The sequence below is a fragment of the Pomacea canaliculata genome, linkage group LG13 (assembly GCF_003073045.1).
Source record: "Pomacea canaliculata isolate SZHN2017 linkage group LG13, ASM307304v1, whole genome shotgun sequence".
NCBI lineage: Eukaryota > Metazoa > Mollusca > Gastropoda > Architaenioglossa > Ampullariidae > Pomacea > Pomacea canaliculata.
The window spans coordinates 15,476,052-15,498,707 of NC_037602.1; the positions used below are offsets into that span (position 1 = coordinate 15,476,052).

The window sequence follows — 22,656 nt, forward strand, 5'->3', positions numbered from 1 at the left end:
ATGTAATATGGTACGGTGACATGAAACATAGCTTGCATCATTACTGGCAATCTTGCAAGACGATTTAAGATTTGGATACAGGAACAGGGCCCAGTGAACACTAAAACACGACTTTTCAGCGAAAGAAGAAGTCAGATTCCATTCACTGACAGTTACAAGCTCACACCCTCGATCCCTTTCTGAGATAAGCTTAATTCGTCCAATTGATGATTTATCGCCTGAAATCGCTTGCAATCACACAGCAAAAAATCTGCTTACACCTAAAAGAAACTGGAAAATATTCCTCTTTTTCAACAATTTTTTTAAAAATTCGCAAAATCGCCTGCACTTCACGCCAATCTCAGAGGCACATAAATCAGGTTGTTAGGCAGCATTTCAAACAAATCACAGACGAAGTTTGTGACTAAATCAAGTAACAAATTAGACTTCATTGGCTTTAGACTCTAACTCACGTTGCCTTTTCTATCTTATTGTGTCCAATCAGTTCTGCTATTAACAATGGCAGGACTGCTACCTGTCAAAAAAAAAAAAAGGTGGATATTGCTGTCTGCTCTTTTTGTTTCAGGAATCTTTGAGTGACGGTGTAAGGGACAGTACTCTTAAGCTATATCGCATTGCTTCCCTTTGAAAGATGGCTCTTAAAACATCAAATTTTCTTGTTCCATTTCAAAGTATCGTAGTAATTTTGTGTGAATACGTATCGTAATTTTTATAAACCTTTTCTAGGTATAACAGATGCTTCAACTTCATCAGTTTTAAATATAAACCGGTGTCTTCCTCATTTCGTGCAAAGAGGGATGCGATACTACTGATTTATTATACTTGTTTCTCGATCGAGTTAGAAATTAGAGGAGAAATGAACAACATTCTGATTCAAATCCACTACATGTTCTTTCTGTGGTTGGACTCTGCATTTAGTGTCAAAGAAAAGTAAATAAGCTGATACGAAACATGAAATAAGTGAAAAGGTATGCACTTTCGAAGTCTTTCAAGTAATCCAGACCAATTCCAGTGAACTTAGAGAGTTATTTACAATAAAACTAATTGTTAAAGCAACAAGAATTATTGACAAAAATAATTTTGTGATATAAATAACCCTAATGCTCAAAATTACTACCTAGAAGTGTGTAATTAATCACCAACTTTAATTTAGCATTTTTTTTATGCCGTTATTTCTCGAAGATCATTCCGTTATAACAAGCAAGACTTCGCTACTGATTGACGTGCTAATGAAACACCTAACAGTTGTGCGTCTACGGGCACACAGTGCAAAACAAGAATGGCTGCGGAAATGTCTCTTGTTAGTGTGGTTCTGTTCATTGCAACAGGAGCCCTGGTGAGAACAAAGGATTTTTTCGCCGTTGTTTCATTTATACTTAAAACTACCTCTTTTTTTTTTTTTGGTTACCACTCATTTATTTCTTCTTATGACCCAGCATATTGTTCCTGTTACCTGGTCAGACTGAACTGTTCCCAAACTTTGACTTTGTAAAAATATCTTAATTATGGGTACTTCTTACTTGCTGTAGATTTTCTTGCTTGCATACTCTCATACATCGACTTTCACTTGTGCACACACTCACACACACATTTTGAATGGTTCAATATTGCCGTCTCTGAATATATGACTGCGAAACTACCTTGCATAGATCAAACAGTGCAGTTTCAAAACAAACATTTTTCATACCTTTTTATTCAGGTGTTTTTTCTGCTCTTCCTGTTTGCCAAACGACAGATAATGCGTTTTGCACTAAGATCAGCAAGAAAACCACATATCAATATTGGTGCTGATGCTCCTAGAGTAAGTTTTCTTGTCTTCAAACTGTTTCTATGGTTATTTTATTTTATTTAGAGTAAATTTTAAGCTTTTTGCTAGCTTCTAAGGGTAAATTGTGCAGACTGATAACATCTAATAATATTCTGTTACAAAAAGATATCATTTGCTAATATTCTTTATTACAAAAAAATGGTAAAATATTTTGCAAATGTTTTCCAATGAACAGTTGTCAGTTAAATGTTTTGTATTAAGGAAAAGCGAAAGCATGTCGTCATTGTCCTATTTACATGTATAATGATATATTTCATCTTACATGTGTAATGGCATATCTTGTCTTGCATATATAATGGCATACCTTGTCTTACATATATAATGGTATATCTTGTCTTACATGTATAATAATATTAATTTATTTTCTTTAGGAATTGAGAGAAGAAATACAACGCAGGCTTACTATTGTCCAGAGTGTTCGCTTTGAGCCAACTCTGTTGTCTGAACAGGTTCTGGAAGCTTCAAAATCAGGTCAGACTACATACTCAGGAAGCATTTATATTGAAACATATTGAGCAGATATTCCCGATTAAAAACTTCTGGCTAAATTAATCTTTAGGATATCAAGTAACAGGTGGGGGTTTTCTTACTATTAGATAGCATTTATAGATTAGGAATTCATGGTAAAAACAGATATATATGGTTTTAGAAACTTTGATAAGGGATTAATATACAAATTTAATTCCTGATTCGGGCATGCAACGTCTTTGTCAGATTCTTGCTCATGTGCAAGACCGTTTTGTCTCTGGTGTACAGAAATCATACAATGTGCATGCATGCAGACTTCCACATACACTCATTTTTCCACACTTTTGGTCAATCTCTCAATAAGTTACAAAGCAAAGAAATAGGAAAGGGGTTGAACAATGGTGCTGTTATGTGAAGTTTGTCTTCTTTATCTAATACTTATTGAGTGGATGGGGCAATTAAATATTATATGCACTTAGTCTCTTACCTATATCTTACCCGTTATATACAATTCATTGTAAAGTATATCTTACTGCATTCTAATAGTCTATTGCAGCCTGTGTAGCTACTGTACGTTTTCAATTGATAGTGCATTTCTTTTAGCAAAAGTAGATTAAATAGGCAAGATCATTACCAAAGACAAAATATACATTCAGTCTGTTGCATTCATTACACAGTAGCATTGTAAGTTCACTAATTTATAGAGAGGATAGGGAGGTAGAATTTTTTATTTTCTTAGTATTATTGATATTACATGCTGCTAGTGCATTTTGTAGTTATGAGATTTCTCACAATATCTATGCCAAAAAAGTTACTAACTGAAAGTCTTTCATGTCTTGTATGTTTTCATGTTTTTGTCATTGGCATTTTTCTTTACTCTTTCATAGTACCAAACCATTACTTGCACAGAATGAAGGCCCTGGATGCATTCACAAATGCAGGTTAGTATATAAACTACATGTACTGGGTTTTGTTAAAATGTTCTTTTTCTTTTGCATAGTTCATCGTGAGAGGTTTCTATTGAAGAAGGGTGAAATGAACCTGCACACTTACATAAATATTCCAGCATCTTGGATCTTGGATGTTTGTGAGCAGCATGTCAGGACAACACATTCCTGATACAGCTTACAAGAATGTTCAGGGGTTATCTCTTAAAGAGCTAATTCAGGCAAAACTCTAGTTTTCTTCAACTCTTGACAGTTCAATGAATGTAGTTGCTAAACTATGTTTGCTCTCTAGATAAGCAAGATACTTCAAGCTGTAAAGAGTTAATATAATTAGTTTAAGAAAGATTTTTATTTTCATCTGTCTTCTTGGTGTTAGTTGATTGTTTACGAAGCAAAGACACCACCATAGGACTTCGGGGAACAAAGCAAACCATGCAACTCTACTTGTTTACTTTGTGCCCATCAGCAGCTAACTCATCTCAAGCCCAGATTATCGACATGTTTTGCTCGTCTTACAACCATGCTCGTCACCATCCAGCTGTGAGTTCCAGTGCTTTGTTGTCTATTTCCTTACAAAAACGTTGGCAAACCGGGATGCAGTGTGCCAGTATCAGTGCACAGAGGCCTAATGATGTCATATTTTTTCCATATAATCAGTAGCAACCCATCAATTAAAAACAAAGCCACAGTAGTTTTATGCTTTGAAAAATAGAAAGCCTCAGCTTTTACAGATTCAATGAAACAATAATGGAAAAGTTTTAAAAAATACTTAAATTTATGCTGGGGTTATTATCATCTAAAGATGAGATTGTTAAAGACCAATCTGAATGGCTTGCATTTTTTACAGATATCAGTGGATATAGGCGATATAAACCTAACCTTATATTTCAGCTTCCAAAAACCTATCCGTTAATTATCCACTTGTAAAGCACGCAATTCGTACCTGCGATCAACAAGCACTGCTAACAATGTACTACATCCCATTGGTACACCATTCACGTTGCCAGCTATCAACAGGCTGTGAAGGAGCAGACTGGTCATCCTGTACAGGACCTGCTCACTATCACCTGAACAGGCGTGTGGTGGGCCTTGTCAGCTGCTATGATTATCCATGGGTTACCCCGTTCCCCCTCCTTCCCCAAACAACTGGTACCAGTCAAGGGATGAATGACTTGAATTTCATACTTCTGTTTCAGAATTTTGGGAACGCAGAGCTTACAAATTATATGGAACTGCTAGACAAAGTCATCCGCATGTGAGTGTGCATAACTCACTACATACGTTAAGAATATTGTGCAAGTATAATAACGATTTCTGAAGCTGGAGAACCTTGCAGACTTCAAAATAGAGATACTTATTAGCAGCAATCCATCCAGCAATCTTCCAGCAAATGAAAAAAAAAGCAAAACATTTGGTATTATCAGATTGATGAAGAAAAGAAAGCTAACAAATCTGTGTACTTTTCCAAACTTTACAATAGACTGCTGATCAATATTTAGTGAAAATTTTTCTGTTGTGAAGTAAATAATTTATGCCTGCCTTTCTGTGGACTCAGTTCTCATAAACTTTATGAAACACAAAAACTGACAGATGTTGAGATCCAGCTGTTCATATTCCATGACACAAGGAAACATTAGCATGTTAAACTACTTCAGTTCTTCATCCAAACTACATTGTTTTTTGGAGACAGCAATAGTCTCTATTGCATACAAGAAAGATTTTCCATGATATATTTGCTCTTTGAAATTTTATGCTGGCAGGATCAAAGACAACAAGAAACGGAGAGCTGCAGCCTTATATCCAGCAGTGGAGACAGAAGTGCGCTTGAGAAGGGATTGTGGCAAGAGGGAATCCGCAGAGACAGTTAGGCACACGGGGAAAAGTAACAATTTACGGTTACAAGCAAGGAGGAATCAGCCTGCAGCAAGCAGGCCGGAACATGTTGAACAGTTTAATATGGTGGACAAATCTAGTGGCTACAGCAGCACAGACCACTCCAGCAGTGGACGGGGAAGCGTGGAAAGACTTATCTCCCCCCAGCATTCTTTCAAGCCTGAGAGAGACGAGGCTGTGTGAGTGATGAGATGCTTCCCTTTCATTTTCATGGTTATGTGTAATAAGGGATGGAAGACTCACATTGTGGGAGGAAACGCACATCATGTACATCTGCTTCTCTGCCTTGGCATGGAAGCCGCCACCATCATGCAAACACGGACCACCCTTCTTGTGTGGATGGCATGAAACTGTGATAGCTATTGGCAGAGGTTCAGCCCATCATCTTATTAAATGACTCTGCCTTTTGGCAAATCCACTTTTATTTTTATTTTGTGGATCTTGTTGTCAGTCTTGGCTTGTGAGTGTTTATTTTTGTGTTCATTTGTTAACATTTTTTGTGTGGAACAATGATGACTTCAGACCTTATTTCTCCTAGATTTTTATCATGCAGTGCATAGTGATGTGCACTGTAGGTAGCGTAAGCTCCTTGGTTTGTTGTTTTCACCTCTTAAGTGTAAATTTTAGAGTTTATCAAGGTACTCCATTTCTCAGTTCGTGTCTTAACTTTGCTGTTTTTCACAATGGAGAAAGGGATGCTTGGTTCATCGTCTTAACTGCTTTCACTATTTCAGTGGCTTGTTTGAACTGGATAGTTTCTATCCTTTAATCTTTGATTGGCACTCTTCTGTGGTAAACATCAAATAGTAAAGATTAGTTAAATGAATTGTCATATCCAAAGGTAGCCATTAGTCCTATAAAGGATGTCATGTTTGTCACTTAATTATATCACTAAGCAGGCAAACAAATGTAATAACATATAGACAGTTCTTGATTGATGTAAATTTACATTACACAAATTCAACATTCATAGTAATTATAACGAACTTTTATATAGCGCATTTCCAATGATTTTCTCAAAGTGCTTTACAGAAATGGTATACAGAAGTAAATTAAATCACCAACAACCATGCACCCATATTCACTTATAACAGACATGCTCACTTTTACCACAAAAAATACCTGTTATTATGTGAAATACACACATTAGGCATGTTCATAATCAGGACAGGGTCGCAGTAAAGTCGCTGCTCTGAAAAAAAAATGTGTCTTAAGTTTAGACTTAAAGATATATGGAGAATTCAGAAAGAATGGACATTCCTAAACAATTAGGAAAATCCTTTACACACAAAGTATTCACTTCATGGTGCAGTGTTTAATAGTTATTTTTTAGTATATTTTATGACTTTCCCAAAAGTATTAGCTTATGTTTTTTGGGCTAGGTGAAGTGAGTGGGAAGAGTCGTTTTACATGGAGGTCTGTGGAACAGTCTGCTTAAAGTGAGAACTGTCTGCATGTAGTCAATATGCAGCTTTTAAATAGTGATGTAAATGAAAACGAAAGTGTTACACTAGAAGCAATGAGAAAAATCCTATACATGAATATAGAAGCATTGTAAAGAAAAGAAAACATGGCTTGCGTTTACAATGGCCTAGTAATTTTATTTGCAGAGTTGTGATGTAGAAATGTATATTAATGAGATTTAGGAGGGGGGTTTTTATCTATTGGATCATCAGGGGAAATTTTAAGAAATGACAAAACATTGATTTGGCATCCAGATTTGTTCAAAAAAGAAAATAATCATGCTCTTTGATACTATATCACATACAAAAATAATATTTTTTTTACCCATCAACTTTACAACATTACCACTTCAGTAGATATCAACGTGCAGTGTGTTGACAAAACATTCTAAACACACAAGTTGAAGTATTACTGATAGAATTTTCCATTTCCTTTTTATCAGTTTTTCAGTGTGCAGCAGTTTAGACTTAAATTTATTGTTTCTGCATGTTGACACATTTTTTTAAAAAAGATTTTCTTCCAGTTTCTGACCAACAGTGAGTAAATATAAAGGTTAAAAGTCTTATGGCCTGTTGCCTAGAAGCAGTGAACGTAAGTGGTTTATGGCATAGCATGTGGAATGCAGAACCCATCCCTCTTTTGGCTTTTCATTTCACATTTCTGTACCTTCATATTTGACAACTACAAATGATGTAGGTAGAGAAAAATCAAAGAACCATGTCTACATCAGTAAAAGATCTGTGATAAGAACAATCATCAGAGTAAAATCTGAAGATCCAATAGTCCGTTAACTGTATAATGATGAGGAGCAAGTGGCTGGTGTATGGAATGTTTCCTTCTGCCACCTGTTTTCTGTGACTTGTCAGGGAGCCATTCACTAGTGAGTTAACTGAGGGACGTTTACTATCTGCATCATTGTCCTCTAAAGTTGAATGCACTGACCTTGCAACTACAGAACTGCTTTTGTATACACAGATTCAGAGGTGGTTGGTTCATCTACAAATATGTAATAATAATAGAGCATTTTTATCGCATAGCATCACAACCAAGACATCAAATATTAAAGAATATTTAACTAATAAAATATTATGTAAAAACCAAATTCATTGATGCAAACAGTAATTTTCTTATTTTACATTTCTGAATCAGAAAGGCTCTGTTTAAAACTAATTTTTATAGGGTTTATTGCTGTGTAGGTTCATGTATATCTGAAAAGTAGCTGTACAGTTCTTGCAATTCTGCCTTTTTCAACGAAATAATGATGCTTCGCTTTTTGACAGCCAATGAATTCCTACTTTTCACTGGAAGGCTCAAACTTCAAAATGTAGATAAAAATAATATTATAAATTTTGGACTTAGAAGTAGTTAATTATTCAATTATTATAGAGATGGATTTAAATTTCAATACAATAACGGGTAAAATTGTGTAATCTACATAAAGTGATTGATCAATTTGTGATTTTTAAAACCTGCTGCTGTTTGTTGCTGTCATTGAAAAGCTGTAAACAATAAGCCACTGCAGATAAGGATAATCATAATAACTATATGAAAAATAACTGTCTAAATATACTATAGGGGTTCTTGTGGCTCTTATTTACAGGCATGAGGGTTCAAAATTCTTATTTAGTTGACTGGAAAATGCACTGGGTAAAGTGAGTGTATGTGTGTGAGAGATATAGTGTGCATACACATAAGCATGTGCAAGTGGGTGTTTGTGAGTGCGCACACACACACACAGTGTGGGTTAGAGAAAGGGAGAGAGGATAATATAGTACAAGTTGAGAATGAGCTGTTGTCAATGTGCAGTATTTATAGCTGTCATTGTACCAATCGTTTTTGCTCATGAAATTTAGATAGGGTATTAAACTGGTATTACAAATTTGATTGTTTTTATTTTTCAATTATTGTTTGATATGTGCTATTTGAATTTTTTCCCCTAATGCATTAGACATCAGTACTATTATTCTTCTATCCTTCTTCATATGTTCATGTCTCATTCTTGTCTCAAGTACTAAGAGCAAACTTTTTCAAGCATGAGTATATGCGATATAAATTATTATTATAATACACAACTGGACAGTTCACAACAAAATTTTCTTTATATGCCTTTGCAACTAACCAGGCAACCTCTGTTAGATTTAGAGGTGAATTGGTACATCTCTATCACCATGACTGCTCAAAGGTCTAGTGGGTTACAATTATTTTCTAATGATTAGTTAAGCTTAGTGCAAGGTGTTACTTTCCAAAGTCTGGGTGAATACCTCTTTCATTCTTGAGATGTGCGCCTGCAAATGTCACCATGTGCAGCAAGGGGTTAAACTCTTTGTGTTATCTTTGTCCATTGATGCACCCTGACTGTGCAAACCTTGCTTTGTTTAATCCTGATGTCTCTGTTGTGGGCTGCTTTCTGTTCATGGTGATGTTTGTAGGGTTGCATCTTGAGAATGGAAGAATTCACCAAGATTTTGTGAAGTATTATCTTGTTCTAAGGCAGGAGTGCCCAACCTACAACTGCAGGCCACATCAAGCCTGCTCATTTTAACCAGACACAACATAATTTCATTTTTAATATCATTATTCTGGCAAAACTCCGTAAAGCCATGTTTTGGCCCATGAGATTTTATACCATGTCCAGTGCAGCCCTCAGGTGAGAAAGGGTTGGGCACCACCTCTTTAAGGTGATTGGGGGGAAGTGGATAGCCGAATGATTGAAGCTCTAGCATCTAAAATGGATGTGGCGCAGAACACTTACCCCAGTCGACCCAGATGTCGGAAATCACCTGACTCCACAGAAGGTTGGGAAAGGTAAGAAAGTGAGTGAGAGGAGATGAGTACCACCTTCACGAAAAGCTGGTCGCAATAAAAGTGTGACCTCTAACACTTCACTTCCCAGTGACTGAAAAAGTTTTCTGCTGACCCTCACCAGACCCTCATTGGTGAGGTTCTTGAGTAGGTGGAAGGCCTAACAATTGTCGCACCAAGCCATGCCTTCATCAATCTTAAGGCATCTGTCCTTGATCCAGGTTTCCCTGGCTGCCTTTATCCCTTGTTACCATTGATTTGCAGGCCTCATTGGGTCACAAATAAGCAGTCTGTACCACAGGCTTTACAGCCCATTATCAATTCACACTAAATAAAAATGCAGAGACAAATTTTATAAGAAATATATTTGAATAATTATGTATGAAACATAGAAATTAGAAAGCAGGTGTAAAAATAAAGATGCTTTTAAAGGTCATTATATTCTTGGGGCGAGGGGCTTTACTGAGCACAAAGTATCACAGTTAAACAGGCCACCACTTTTGTCCTTAAAACTGTACCTCTCAGATGTATTTTACCTGTGCACAATAGCTTCCACAGGAGTCAAAAAAAGTGGCATCCTTTTGTCAACATATTCCATGCACAGATAAAGGGCTAAGCAATCCTAAAAAATGTATGCAAAACCACCTGCTCACTTATAAAATTATAACACTAGACATGCAAAATCCAAAAACTTAAAAGAAGACTATTCTAATATAACCTTTCTTTCAAACCAAATTTGCCAGCTAAAATTACTAAGATTACACTAGAAAATACTTAACTATTTGAAATTATACTAAATATTAAACTAAAAATAATGTTTCTACAATGTCTGCTCTCATGCAAAAAGACAGTTAACCATAGCTTATGGTTTTTCAAATGTATAATGCATGAAATGTACACTAATCAGATTTATCATGTCTTCAAATACTCTGCTAATGAGTACATTAACAAAGAAGTATTCTCATTGACAGCATGCATTATTAAAAATGGCGAGAGCTATCACCATTAGTTTGTAAATACTTCAACTTTTGTTGCAAGTTATATTTTCATTATCACACACTGGAGTCTATCTTTTCAGATGACAAATGACATCTGTTCGTCTCTAGAAACAAGTCTCAAGATTGTACAAAAAGAATTATATTAAAAATATTGTATATGGTTAAACAATACCGTGCTTTGTCATATACATAATGCTTTAAATGGTATAAAATCATAAAAATTATCACAGAACCAAAAATAGCTTATTTTAAACATCAGACACAAGTAATGGAAACGCGTATTGTGTACAGCGCAAGTTTCACATTTCATATGCTAGTGCTCTTGCAGCAACTTTAATAAAAACTGATATAAATAAAGAATAAAAAGGAAATAAGCAGTGAGGAAAATGGATGGTAAACAATATCAAAGTCAATCATGTCAGCATGAAAGATCTAAAAAAAAAAAAAAAAGAGGCAAGTCAGGCAACCAGAACAATACATTAAAATATGCAAATAAAATATAGAAATAATTAAGAAGTTATGCAATTAAGTATGACCACTGCATTAAATTGTTCTTCATTGTGATGAGACCAGTCATTCTATTGACACTGTGCTTAACTCTCTGCATAATATTTTTTACCTTTTCACTGTAAGCCATTTTAGGAACCATGCATCCAGAAAAGTTAGAATGGATCAGATCAAAATCATGCAAAATTAAAAGTATACAAGGTAAAATAATGTTCAAGTTCTTTGGCAGAAGTATTGCAACAGCTAGGTAAAGTATGACAAGACGTGCATATTTTCAATCTAGTATCCACAATAAACCTGTCTTTTTACTTACAGTCCATATTTATGGTCAAACAGCTCATTTGTGCTAATGGAAGCTTTCTATAGTTATACTTTATGTACCTTTAATGTGACTTCTCTGTGAAACACTCTAGAAGATAACAGTTGTAACTTAAAAACAAGTACAGCTGCCATCTTCAAATGTAACAATGTTACCTTTATATACAACTTACTTGGCATTGCTATTCACCATAACATCTCTGACAACATTTCTAAACAATATATAATATACAAGATTATAGGAGGTGCTGTGAAATAAATCCTGGTAAGTAAGTGATGTGCTCCAACTACATTTCAAGAACTTTGAGGTACCTGCACACAAATTATAAAACAGGTCATGTTACCCCTTTACGGCGAAGGCAGTATAGGAAGATTGGTCACATTTGATTAGGTAAGATGAAAAGGATAACCTATTTTTTCTTGGTTCTGCAACCCTGAGTAAATGATTATCTAAACTAAAATGACAGACAAAAATGTTCAATTGCTTTTCAAACTAGGTAATATTTCTGTGACATTTTCTTGCACAATATTTTCATCGTACCAAAATTTGTACCCTCTCCACTTTTTTAGTTTATTTTACACAAAAACCATGTTATGGTCTTCAACCCCCAAAAAGCAAAGTTGTTATGAAATCTACTTAAGTGCAAGATCTCAACAAGATACTGTATTACAGACCACACATTTTGAAGTCTAGCCTTGCTAACTACATTACTGCTACATCTGTTAAGCTAATAATCATGAACTTGGCATTCCTCTCAAAGGAATTTTTAATGTGTATTTGCAGGAGAACATTCAGCACAAAAGCTATCAAATGATCAAACAATGTATTACAAAGACAGTACGGATAAAGTCATAACAGTCATATAAAACAATTGAGTGGCACTCTTTATCCATGTACACAACTGTACATTTCACAGTAACAAGCACAAGATTACATTACTAGCAAAGGTGCAATACAAATACAATGATAGATTTTAAGATTTTTTTTTTGGTATGATATTAATGAAGACTTGGACCTGGACTTATCATTCAGATAAACTGACAATACACAGCAATAATTTATATTCACAGTAATACTTTAACGTATTTAACTGGTGCAGAAATCAGCACAATTATAAGTTTTTAACAGATTACACATAAGAAACTTTAAAAAGTGCATAATAAATCAACACACATTTTTGTATGTTACAATATCTTTATATCTTAGATATTAAAGCACCTGACAAGTATCCCAAAAGTAATAAGCAGGCTGCGCTCAAATTGTTGTCCTAGAACATTCAATGTGTATAGTGTATTATGCATTTGTCTATACTAATCACTGCTACTGAAAATTTATAAATGAAACCATCAGTTATAATGGCCACTATATGTATAAAATCTAAAACCTATGAGTATTATGTCTCCGCACAGAAGAGTAAGAAGATATCTGGTGGCATCGATCTAAATGCTGTAGTTTAAAAGCATTAGGAAAACAACTGTGGTGGCTGATTAATGTTTCCACCATGTAGATGATAAATTCAAAGTACATCATTATTCTAGGCATGGATATTAAATAAAATGTTGCTGTCCTTTAATACGATGAGGGTCCATGCTCAGTTTAAAACAAACATAGCTTTAACTATAAATGTACAAACTGACAGAGTGGAGCATGATGCATTCTAGCCAATATGCTGTTAGACTTACTGGCAACAGCTCAAATGGCACAGCACAGCAGAACATGGCAGCACACACCAGAACCAATCAAGACAACTTTTTGGTTCGAAGAAGGTCTGCAATTACCTTACTCGTGATTTTGGGGGGGTGCACGGAAAGCAGGGGTTTGGTAGCTGTGCTGACTGGCTGCCTGCAAGTGGAGAGAGAGAGGAGACACGACAAGCAGAGGTAGTTAGTCACGCTAGAACATCTGACCCTTGCCAAGCATACAAAGAAACAAAACCAAGGTGCCAACACCACAACCATTTCAAAAAGAGGTGCTTGAAAAATCATGAAGAGACAGTTACAAATTCAGTTCATCATTAACTTGTTGAACAGTTACGATGACTACTGTCTTGACTATGGCTGTGGTAGACTAGACATTTTGAATAATTACAATCTAACTACACCATCGATAATGCCTTAGGAAAATGTGTGGTTCGGAAACTTTTGGCCAAAAGGTGATTCTTTATGACTCCAGATCTCATAAATCTTCTAGCTAGATAGTTAAGACATGATAGATACATACTTCTCCTATAACTAATAAGTGTCTGAGTTAATTTGCAGTATTAAAAAAGTAACAAACTGTAACAGTTTTACCAATACATATAGAATATAGAACTGAAACTTTCTTTTGAAAAAGATTTGTTCAAAAACTTAAAATTTCATGTCTAAAAATTTTTAATAGTTTTCACTTAATATTAATAATGATAATAAAAGTGCAACAAGAGATTAGAAATCAATTTCAGTACAAGGTTTATAAAGTCAAGTCACATTTACTATTAAATAGATGTTAACTACATATATATTATCATCTAACTCATGAAATATAAAGAAAGAGAGAAACAGTACGTGTGGTTGTGTGTGTATGAATTCAAGTATGCATCAATCACTAATTATTTTTGCTAAGTTTCAAGAAAGCCTTGAGAGCATTAACAAAACAAAAGATGTCATTATTTTCTAGTAGTTTCCCCATGAGCATGAACATAACATGCTGCACAATTCATTGCAAAATTTTCTACATAGCATGATATAAGATTTTTAAATATTATGTCAAGAAATAAGTTCATAATTATCCCTTACTGATCACTGTAATGTGAAACAGCTTTTTAGCCTGAACTGAAGCAACTACAGTGTAAAGTTAACATCTGATATATCTACTTTCACTGTCCAAGAAAATTTATCCAACAAAGTTTGTCTCATGTCAGGATACTGATACAAATATTATAAAGGATAATATACAGCAATAAGCTCTCTTCTGCTGCATTATATGAAGTGTGTTAAAATTCTTGCTTCAAATGAAAGGTTTGTTTAAAAATAGATCTCACGTAGAATGTTTAATGTGGATTCACCGGTATCTATAATGAGTGGCTGAATTCAATATCAGCTAGTACATGATAGCCAAAGGATCACTCCAAGATGTTAAATAGTACAACAAACTGACTTAAAAAGTGTTGCAGTTTTTACACCAGATATGATGGAAAATGACATGGACCAAAATAGGAATACTGGTACTAGAAACAAAATCCTTCTTATCACATAGATCATGCTGTGAACAGAGTAAGATCCCACCACTTTCAATGACATGCATCTACTGAAAGCATTATATATGAAAGTAAAATATTGACAAACTACAAGCCCTATAAACAGTCCAGATATCAGCAACTTGTAGTCTGCAGAGAAGTAACAGCTCTTTGTATCGGTAAGGCAAGGAACGAGTAGCCACTATATAAACCCAAGATATAGTAATACTGTTATGCATGTATATATATGCAATATAAGTAAATGGATTTTCTAATCTCCACACATTTTGAATGGGTGAGCAATAACATGCTGGAACAAACTACTAAATATTGGGTGTTTCAGTGGCATATTGATCTAGCGCTTGTATGAATCATGGGCAAACAATTATCAGCTGTTTGAAAGCTTATCTCAGACTACCCCAGTTTCATCATCAACTACCAAAAAGAAAGTAAGTTTGTACATCTACCAGCTCTGTCATATCACCTGGATCTATCTCATTGTTCTGAGTATCATGCCCAGAAGACTGCAAGTTCAACTTCATAAGAACAAGCTTGAATAAACATTAACATAGTTGACAGGACAGAATGTCCTCCTTTTGCTGCAAATGAACCATAGGAGAAAACAGACTAGGTCCACCATCAGTTCTTGCTAGTGGATAGCATCTGTAGTTGTGAAAATCTGTCAAAAAGATATCGTCTCCTTGTTCACTGAGTTCTTACGACAAAAAAAAAAAAAAGCCAATTATGCCTGTCTCTTACTTTTGATTATCTAACAAAGTTGTGTCCAGAATGTTGATAGATAACAATGAAACCAAGGCATGTTTAGCATTTTAAGTGCTTCTTTCAGTACTCTATTCTCTGCTCTTGAACATTGACCCTAAAATCTATAAAGCTGTAAAAGCTAAAAACTGTAATAAAGATGAAAAATTCAGGATGCAAAACTAAAAGCACTAGAAAGCAGGATAAGGATGATTTACAGATACAGGGATGAACACTAATCCATTCCAATAAAGAGAAAGAATGTGATGAAATAAAGACAAATACTAAATTCATAACAAAACTATGCATGCATGCATCAACGCTAGAGAAGCGTCCAAACTTTACTAGAAGAAATCAATTTAAATCAAAGGAGAAGTAGAAGACTGTGCATTTAAGAAAAAATGCAAAGGGTTAATGAAAGAGAAAGAGTCTCACCGCTCATACACCAGAACCCAAACTGAGGGATTGCAGTCCCTTAGATCAAATCTGCTACCTCATCAAACCTTGCATGACACAAGAGCGTATGATCCCATGAGCCTTTCAAAATCCTTCATGATGTCAGAACTTCATTAGAAAACACTGTCACACATACTTTTTTGTCATCAAGAATCTAAATGAAAACAATGGTGCACACTGTCACCCTGTTTCATAATTAAACTAGATATTTTCTCATGAACACCACCCAGAATTCTCACATTGTACACATTTTTTATAGCCAGAAAAATACTGTTTCAAATCAAACTATCAATAATTAAATAAATATTTACGAACAAAGCACTAGGCATTATATATTCTAGCAAAAACATTTTGGTTGCATACAAGTGCATTTTCTATTTGTATTTTATGGCATATTAAAATACTACTCTAGCTCTAGCTAGCTAGCTCTTTGGTTATCATCTACTGAAGCTGAAGACTGGTACTCTGTGCCAAACTAAAGTCAGTACTACCAGATATCACCAAATACACTCAAAAACATTAGTCCTTCAGAAATGTATACTATAAATTTGATATATTTATGTCTACTATCAAACCAAAGCTAAACAAAAGATCATGTATAACGTGTGGAGAACTTAGGAATTAAAGAGCAAACATAACTAATGATATCTCAAAAACCATGAAAACATGTGTTTTCGTATGGAATATACTACTGCTACATGCACCAAAAAACCTTCAAATTTAATTTTTTTTTTACTATGACATTAAAAAATCCAAGTCATGACAAAACCCAGACCTTGTCCACTTAGTCCCCATGTGCTGTCCTGACTCTTTAATAATGGCACTTTGAAAATAAAAATAAACAAAGCTTAGCATATTGCTCCAAGCAAATCAATGTTGATTCACAGGGTGTGCAAGTAATTATTTATGTAACCACTACATATATATCTAACGAAAGATGATTTATGTTAGTATTCATTGTGAAAATAGTCCAGTGCCAGAAGAACATTGATAAGAATTAAGCTACAGAGAAAGCTGAGGTGTTAGAAAAAAGCCAGCAAGACTCTTGATGAGCACATGTTATTAATTAGCAGTAAAAAAAATGAATAATGAAATTTTAGCAGGCAGTAACCGGGAATTGTCTAATGGAAGCTGAGCAGTTAATGCAATCACTTAAAAATACCTTGTTGCAAGCAGGGTGTCACAAACGGCTTCTTAAAACACAAGACAGCACAGATTATCTACATCAAGCCATGACAAAGAAGCGATCTAATGTTCCCTCACTTTTGAATTAGAGCATTAATGTCATTCCGTTCCTGAGAGTCAAGCAAAGGGTTTGCTCTGTCTCCACTGGTTCCTACTTCTGCTGCCCAACTGGGAACCTCCCTGTAGAGAAGACTGCTTTCCAGGTTTGGGAGGAGGCGGTGGAGGAAATTTCCTGCCACCTCTGGGGATAAGCTCTTTTCTGGGCGCAATGGTGGTGCTTTAGGTGCCACAGCACTCCATCCTTGACCTTTGGCCATGCTGATATGGAGTGTGGGTGGGGCAGAACTTACTCTCTGCCTTGCTCCTCCTTCAGCACTGTCGCTAGTCTCCTCCCTGCCATCTGTGCTATGACTGCGATACTTGGAGATCAGAGATTGAAGGCGCCCTGTGCCTTCTGCCTCTGGCTTCTCTGGCTCTGTGCACGAATACAAGCAAAAGCATGCACACACACGTGCATACACACACATGCGCACACGCATGTGCACACGCACACACACAGAACATGTTCACTAAAAAGATAACACGTATGTGGTCCTTTAAACGCATCAGAAATTGCTGATTAAAAAAACTAAATATAATTCCCATCACTGATGATATAAAGGATTTAAATAATAAACATGACATCCTAAATGATTGTTTTTATGGTCAGGATTGCGAAGACGAGTCAGAAACTGTAACATTTTGACAAATGCAATGGATACTAGGGCTGCTTTCAATGTTTAGGATAGATATGGAGAACAAAGGACGACAATTTCAGGAAAACCATTCAATAAATCATTACTTGTAATATCCTATAAAAATAAAATATTTTACTAAATCTAACAAAAAATACGAGAAATATAAGCCATTATTGAGCTGGGAAAAGGCTAAACAACTGCCAAAGACTAAGATACAAATGCTGTAAACTGTTTTTCACTCCAATCTACTGATAACACTTACCACTGAAATTCAATTTTTAAAAAATTGTATATAAAAAATCTAATCTGTTGAAATGCAAAAATGAAAACTAGAAAAAAAAACTATAAATAAATAAAAGTTCTTCAAATTCCTAAAATGGCAAGCAAAGAAGACTGACATAAAAGTGGAAAATGTCAAAATTTAAAAATGCTCTCTCTCTCTCTCACACACACACACGCGCACACTCTATTATATATACATTCAGTCATTAAATTGACAAAATTACACTTCTTACAATGTTTTAAACATGTGCACACTATATATGTTATTAAAAGTGCTTGGTCTTCTAATTTTTCTAACTTAGAAAGTACAAAAAAAGCGGTTTTAAGAAAAGAAAAAAATCTAAGAAAACAATAACCAACAGAAAAATTTGGTTGGAAGTATCAAAGGATGCAGCGCAAAGTCCATACAGATATTTTAGGTCTGATGAAATCTTCAGACATTTTATAAAACAATTGCAAATACAGCAGTAAATGGACAAATTAAAAGAAATCCCTCCCTGAACTTTTACTGAAATATACATTTTATAAAATTTAAAACTATTAAATCAAAAACACAAATAAACAGCACATACATTCTACTACTCTGCTACTGTCAAATTTTCATTTAAGAAAAATTTACTCTGATGAGTCAAACAATATCAAGTGAGCTCTATAAAGTCAAATCTTGCTGCAGAACTTATAATTTGTATTTGGTTACCAGTTCAATCTATGATATTTAAATGACTGTTCAATCTCTATTGATACTTTAACAATTCATTTCTTCAGCTGAGTACATATCTATTTATCAGGAAATGTTATTCCTTCAAAACAATTTCATGAATGACTACACTGTTCAATGTTAAACCTACAGAATAAAATGTGTAAGTTAACTATACATTAAAAGCAAATAAAGTAACATCATAAAATGATGCAATTGAAACTCCATGTGGATAATCCTGGCTAAGCATCTGGCAAGGCAAAGTGTTGTCACAGCACCACGCTAGTAGCAAAACTGACCATGTGACGACCAAGCTTTGGCAGGAATCATCGAGGTCAGTACTCACTGTGGAAGAACATAGCTCCATAACGCCCTCGGTGTGTGGCTTTACCTTCTTGTCCACTAACCCCAGATGCTGGATGGCTGCTCACTGTCGATACTGGCTGGCTCAGAGACCGGCTCATGAATGGGCTCATACCTGGCTTCAGCTTCAATGATTGTCCTTCCTACAATAGTAGCATGCAATAAACTTTAGGACCGTCACTGAGCCACACTGGTAAGTCTCAACCAATTTTAAATGTACTTGCATGCAGCCCAAGCAACAAAGATCCTATGTCCTCAAAGTGAAGTCACCAAATGTGTTTAACCTTTACTTATTAATATATTGCTTAATGAACTGACATAATCTGACTTCAATGTACTGATAAGATGAAGCTCCCATAAAAAATAGTTTCTATATTAGCAAGAAAGGTAGCATCCCTTTGCACTCTCTCTTCTATAATCTGAGCAATATTCAGTTCTAATATCTGAACAATGGCAATATTGTTACAATAATAGATCTTTGTCTTGGATTAAGCATGTTATACATTTTGTGCTATTAGAAAAGGAATTCGACAACATTAAAGACTTTAGAGGACCAAATAATAATTATCAAATTATCATTACCATTAACAGTACAATGTACTGAAATTGCAAACATTAATTAATGAGTCTTCTAGAAGTTCAAGTGTTATCCAAGAGGAGTGAGCTTCCTTTAGAACAATTAGTTACCATATCTGAGCAACAGCAGTAAATAATGGTAATAGCAGCAATGAAATAAAATACATTATGTCTCAAACAAGATAGAATTGTGTAAGCTGCACTACAGAGGCTTGAACACAGGATAAAAATACCATAATCATTACAATTATACATGCGCAACACAAAAGTATGCATGGCATAACACTATTAGTAATGTTTAGATAATAATCCAGTGTCAGTGCATGGTGAGTGTTCAGCATATAAATTGTACATTGACAACATGTTAGCGTAAAATTAAAATGCATGCTCTCAACTTGATAACTTTGAACACAGAAATGCAGTTCAACAGTTGGCTGACATCTGCAAATGTTTAGTTCATGTTAGTGGCCTACTGGTATGACTAAAAATAATCTTGTCGTGAAATATGAACAAAAACAAATGCAGAAAGCATTTCCAGCAACCAGTGGCTACAAACCCACACCAAGTGTGTGATTTTATACATTAGTAGCGCTTTACCCTACATACAAATTATGCAGGATTACACCAATCTGACCAGTTTTTTCTGAATGGAAGGAGGTAAAAAAACCAGCACAAGCTTGCAGGTTACATAAGTCCAGCTGTGCAGGGAGAGAACCCGCAGCATACCTTGCCATCCTTATGACTTTCTGTAAGAAAATCAGGTGACTGGTCTATATCTGACCTGGCATCAGACTCAGCCATCTCTTATCGAGTGTCCATCCTTTGACAGCACATCAACATCTGCTTTGAAGTCTGCATATGGATGCCTATCTTGCGATGCAGGATCTGTCACCAGGTGACTCCATGTAACAGTTTTGTGATGTTCAGTAAACCTTTGAGGTGATTTCTGTTTGTCTACCTTGAGACCATGTTTACGTGCAGTCACTTCAGAAGAAGTTTTCTTTTTTCGGTCATAAAAAATACTGCTCCTGCTCACAGATGATTGCCTGTTCTCAAGTAAATGACTCAAATGTTCCAAAAACTCCCTCCTGCTGTCATTATTACCCTTGTTCTCTGCACTACCTTGCCCATGTTCTGATCCAAAGCTGTCTGTGCCTCTTGCACTCTGTAGTCCTTTAACGGTAGCTGTATCATGGGACCTAGGAATATGGTTTTTCCTTTAAAATCTACATTAATTTTGGGGTCATCCTCATCTCTTGCTGATGATGCAGATGAAGATTTCTGCATGGAAACACTTTGATGCTTTAATTCACTTTGGGAACTTCCTGCATCACCACTCAGTGAAATGTTTTCATTACTGGGGGGCACATCCATGGAAGATAAGCTCTGATAACTTGGATTTGAAAGTGTGTCAAAACAGAGGGTATGTGATGTACTGAATTCACCTGGTTGAGCTGATATATTCATTTCATTAGGAAAAGCAGGTTGTAAATACAAATTTTTGTCTTGCAGTGATTCAGAACTGAAAATGCTCACGATCTCTTCCTGCCTGCATGAATTATCAGCCAAAGTATTGTCATGAGCTTTGCTGGTAGAATGGTCTGCATCCTGTGAGAGCTCTTTAACTAGCATTTCATTTTCTGCTTCAAATGCAGCTAATGTTATTGTTCTGTTTAACTCATCTGACCCACAGGATGTTTTACCTTGGCTTTGCACTATGACAATTTTTTTGTGGATGATAAGTTCTTTCTTCCTGTGGTATGACTGGTAACTGTCTGCCTCTGCAACCGTCTGTTACTTGTTCTGAATGCTCAGATCCGGCCAGATCCAACTCATAACCATCGCTTACATCCGTCCTATTGCCCTCTGCTCTAGAAGTAGATTCCCATTGTTCTACTCCACAACTCTCTCCTTCCTTAGAGATCTTGTGTTTAGCAGAAAGAAGGATGAGAGGTGGCATGTCTTGAAGTGAAGAGGCCAGGATGAGAGGCAGCCTACGAGGTTTACCTTTACTGGGACATGGTGGTTTGGCAAACCTCAACTGTGTTTTGGTCTCTTGCGTGTAAGATAAAAGTTCAGGAGGCTTCTGCGATTGAGAACCTTCTCCAGTTATATCATCATCAGTTGATATTTCTTTGCTAGCAAAAGTATTCCTCTGCACACATTCATCTACAAAATCTGTCTCATTGCTAAAGATATCAGCACTGTTAGCTGCACCAATGAAAGCAGAATCCACATGTTTGGAGATTTCAGGATGAAAATTTACCTAAATGAAAAGCAACAGACACATCAAAATGAATGGACCAAATAGTGCACTACATCTTCACAAACTCTGTCAGGAGAACTACCATTTTCATTTCCCATGTTTTCTCTGCTGACTGCAGAAATATTTAAAAAAATTACCTGCTTTGTAAAAAGTAGAAAACAACCATCAGCTCGAAATCTTCTACAAAAAACAATTCCAGACCAAGATCAAAGAAATATCTAACTCAAGTTTTGCAGGTATAAAATAGCTAGAGACATGAATGTAACCTCCCAAACTTTTACACATGCATGCTGACATGCACCTAGCTACTGAAGGATTTCTGAAAATAAAAGTTAACTTATAAAAATTATCATAAGCTCAAATGCAAATCTGATAAATTTATCTGTTTTCAATTAATACAGACATGCCACAATGCTCTGTATGTGTGTGTTCCAGTATGAAGATACCCCTAAAAATTAAGTGTGATGTCCTCATATCTTTTATATAAAACCATTTGATAATACTGTATCTAATAACTAGTAACATAATTCTCCTAATAAAACATTTACGTTTTTATTCCTCATATTATTTTGTTTTAATTCTAGTTGATAGTATGCTGTAACTACCATTATTTAACAATAATTTGTATTATAAATGTACCACACATAACTGTGATGTGCTGTTTACAGTGTTTTAGAAAACTTTATCTTTCCGTTACATATATTTGAAGTCTAATTTTAATATATCACACTGAAAATGTTACGTGTTTAGACCAAGATCAATCCATGCACACAAGCCACAGCATAAAGTCCAAAACTTTTTCAAAGATGTAAGGTTAAAAGAAGAAATACATTTCTCAAACCACAGCAAGACTGAGACCTTTGAAATATCATGTAAAGTCCTATTAAAAAAAATA

The 22,656-nt window shown here is 35.3% G+C and overlaps 2 protein-coding genes across 3 annotated transcripts; one reads left to right on the forward strand and one right to left on the reverse strand.

Annotated features, from left to right (window-relative positions):
• The first annotated feature begins 622 nt into the window (after nucleotides 1-622).
• Nucleotides 623-8,482, forward strand: LOC112554260 (uncharacterized protein C1orf43 homolog). Its single transcript, XM_025221965.1, has 8 exons — nucleotides 623-968; nucleotides 1,183-1,336; nucleotides 1,700-1,801; nucleotides 2,200-2,299; nucleotides 3,184-3,237; nucleotides 3,620-3,783; nucleotides 4,440-4,498; nucleotides 5,004-8,482. Exons 2-8 carry the CDS (start codon nucleotides 1,280-1,282, stop codon nucleotides 5,317-5,319), a joined length of 852 nt encoding a protein of 283 aa, XP_025077750.1. The 5' UTR covers nucleotides 623-968; nucleotides 1,183-1,279; the 3' UTR covers nucleotides 5,320-8,482.
• Nucleotides 8,483-9,752: 1,270 nt separating this feature from the next.
• On the reverse strand, nucleotides 9,753-21,194 carry LOC112554023. 2 transcript variants are annotated; one of them, XM_025221592.1, is made up of 5 exons: nucleotides 20,222-21,194; nucleotides 18,948-19,062; nucleotides 16,919-17,315; nucleotides 12,909-13,068; nucleotides 9,753-11,537 (listed from the first exon to the last, which is right to left on the reverse strand). In XM_025221592.1, exons 1-4 carry the CDS (start codon nucleotides 20,294-20,296, stop codon nucleotides 12,966-12,968), a joined length of 690 nt encoding a protein of 229 aa, XP_025077377.1. In that variant the 5' UTR covers nucleotides 20,297-21,194; the 3' UTR covers nucleotides 9,753-11,537; nucleotides 12,909-12,965. The 2 variants fall into 2 exon arrangements, with proteins under 2 accessions (XP_025077377.1, XP_025077376.1); XM_025221591.1 differs by having other exon boundaries at nucleotides 18,903-19,062.
• Nucleotides 21,195-22,656: the final 1,462 nt, after the last annotated feature.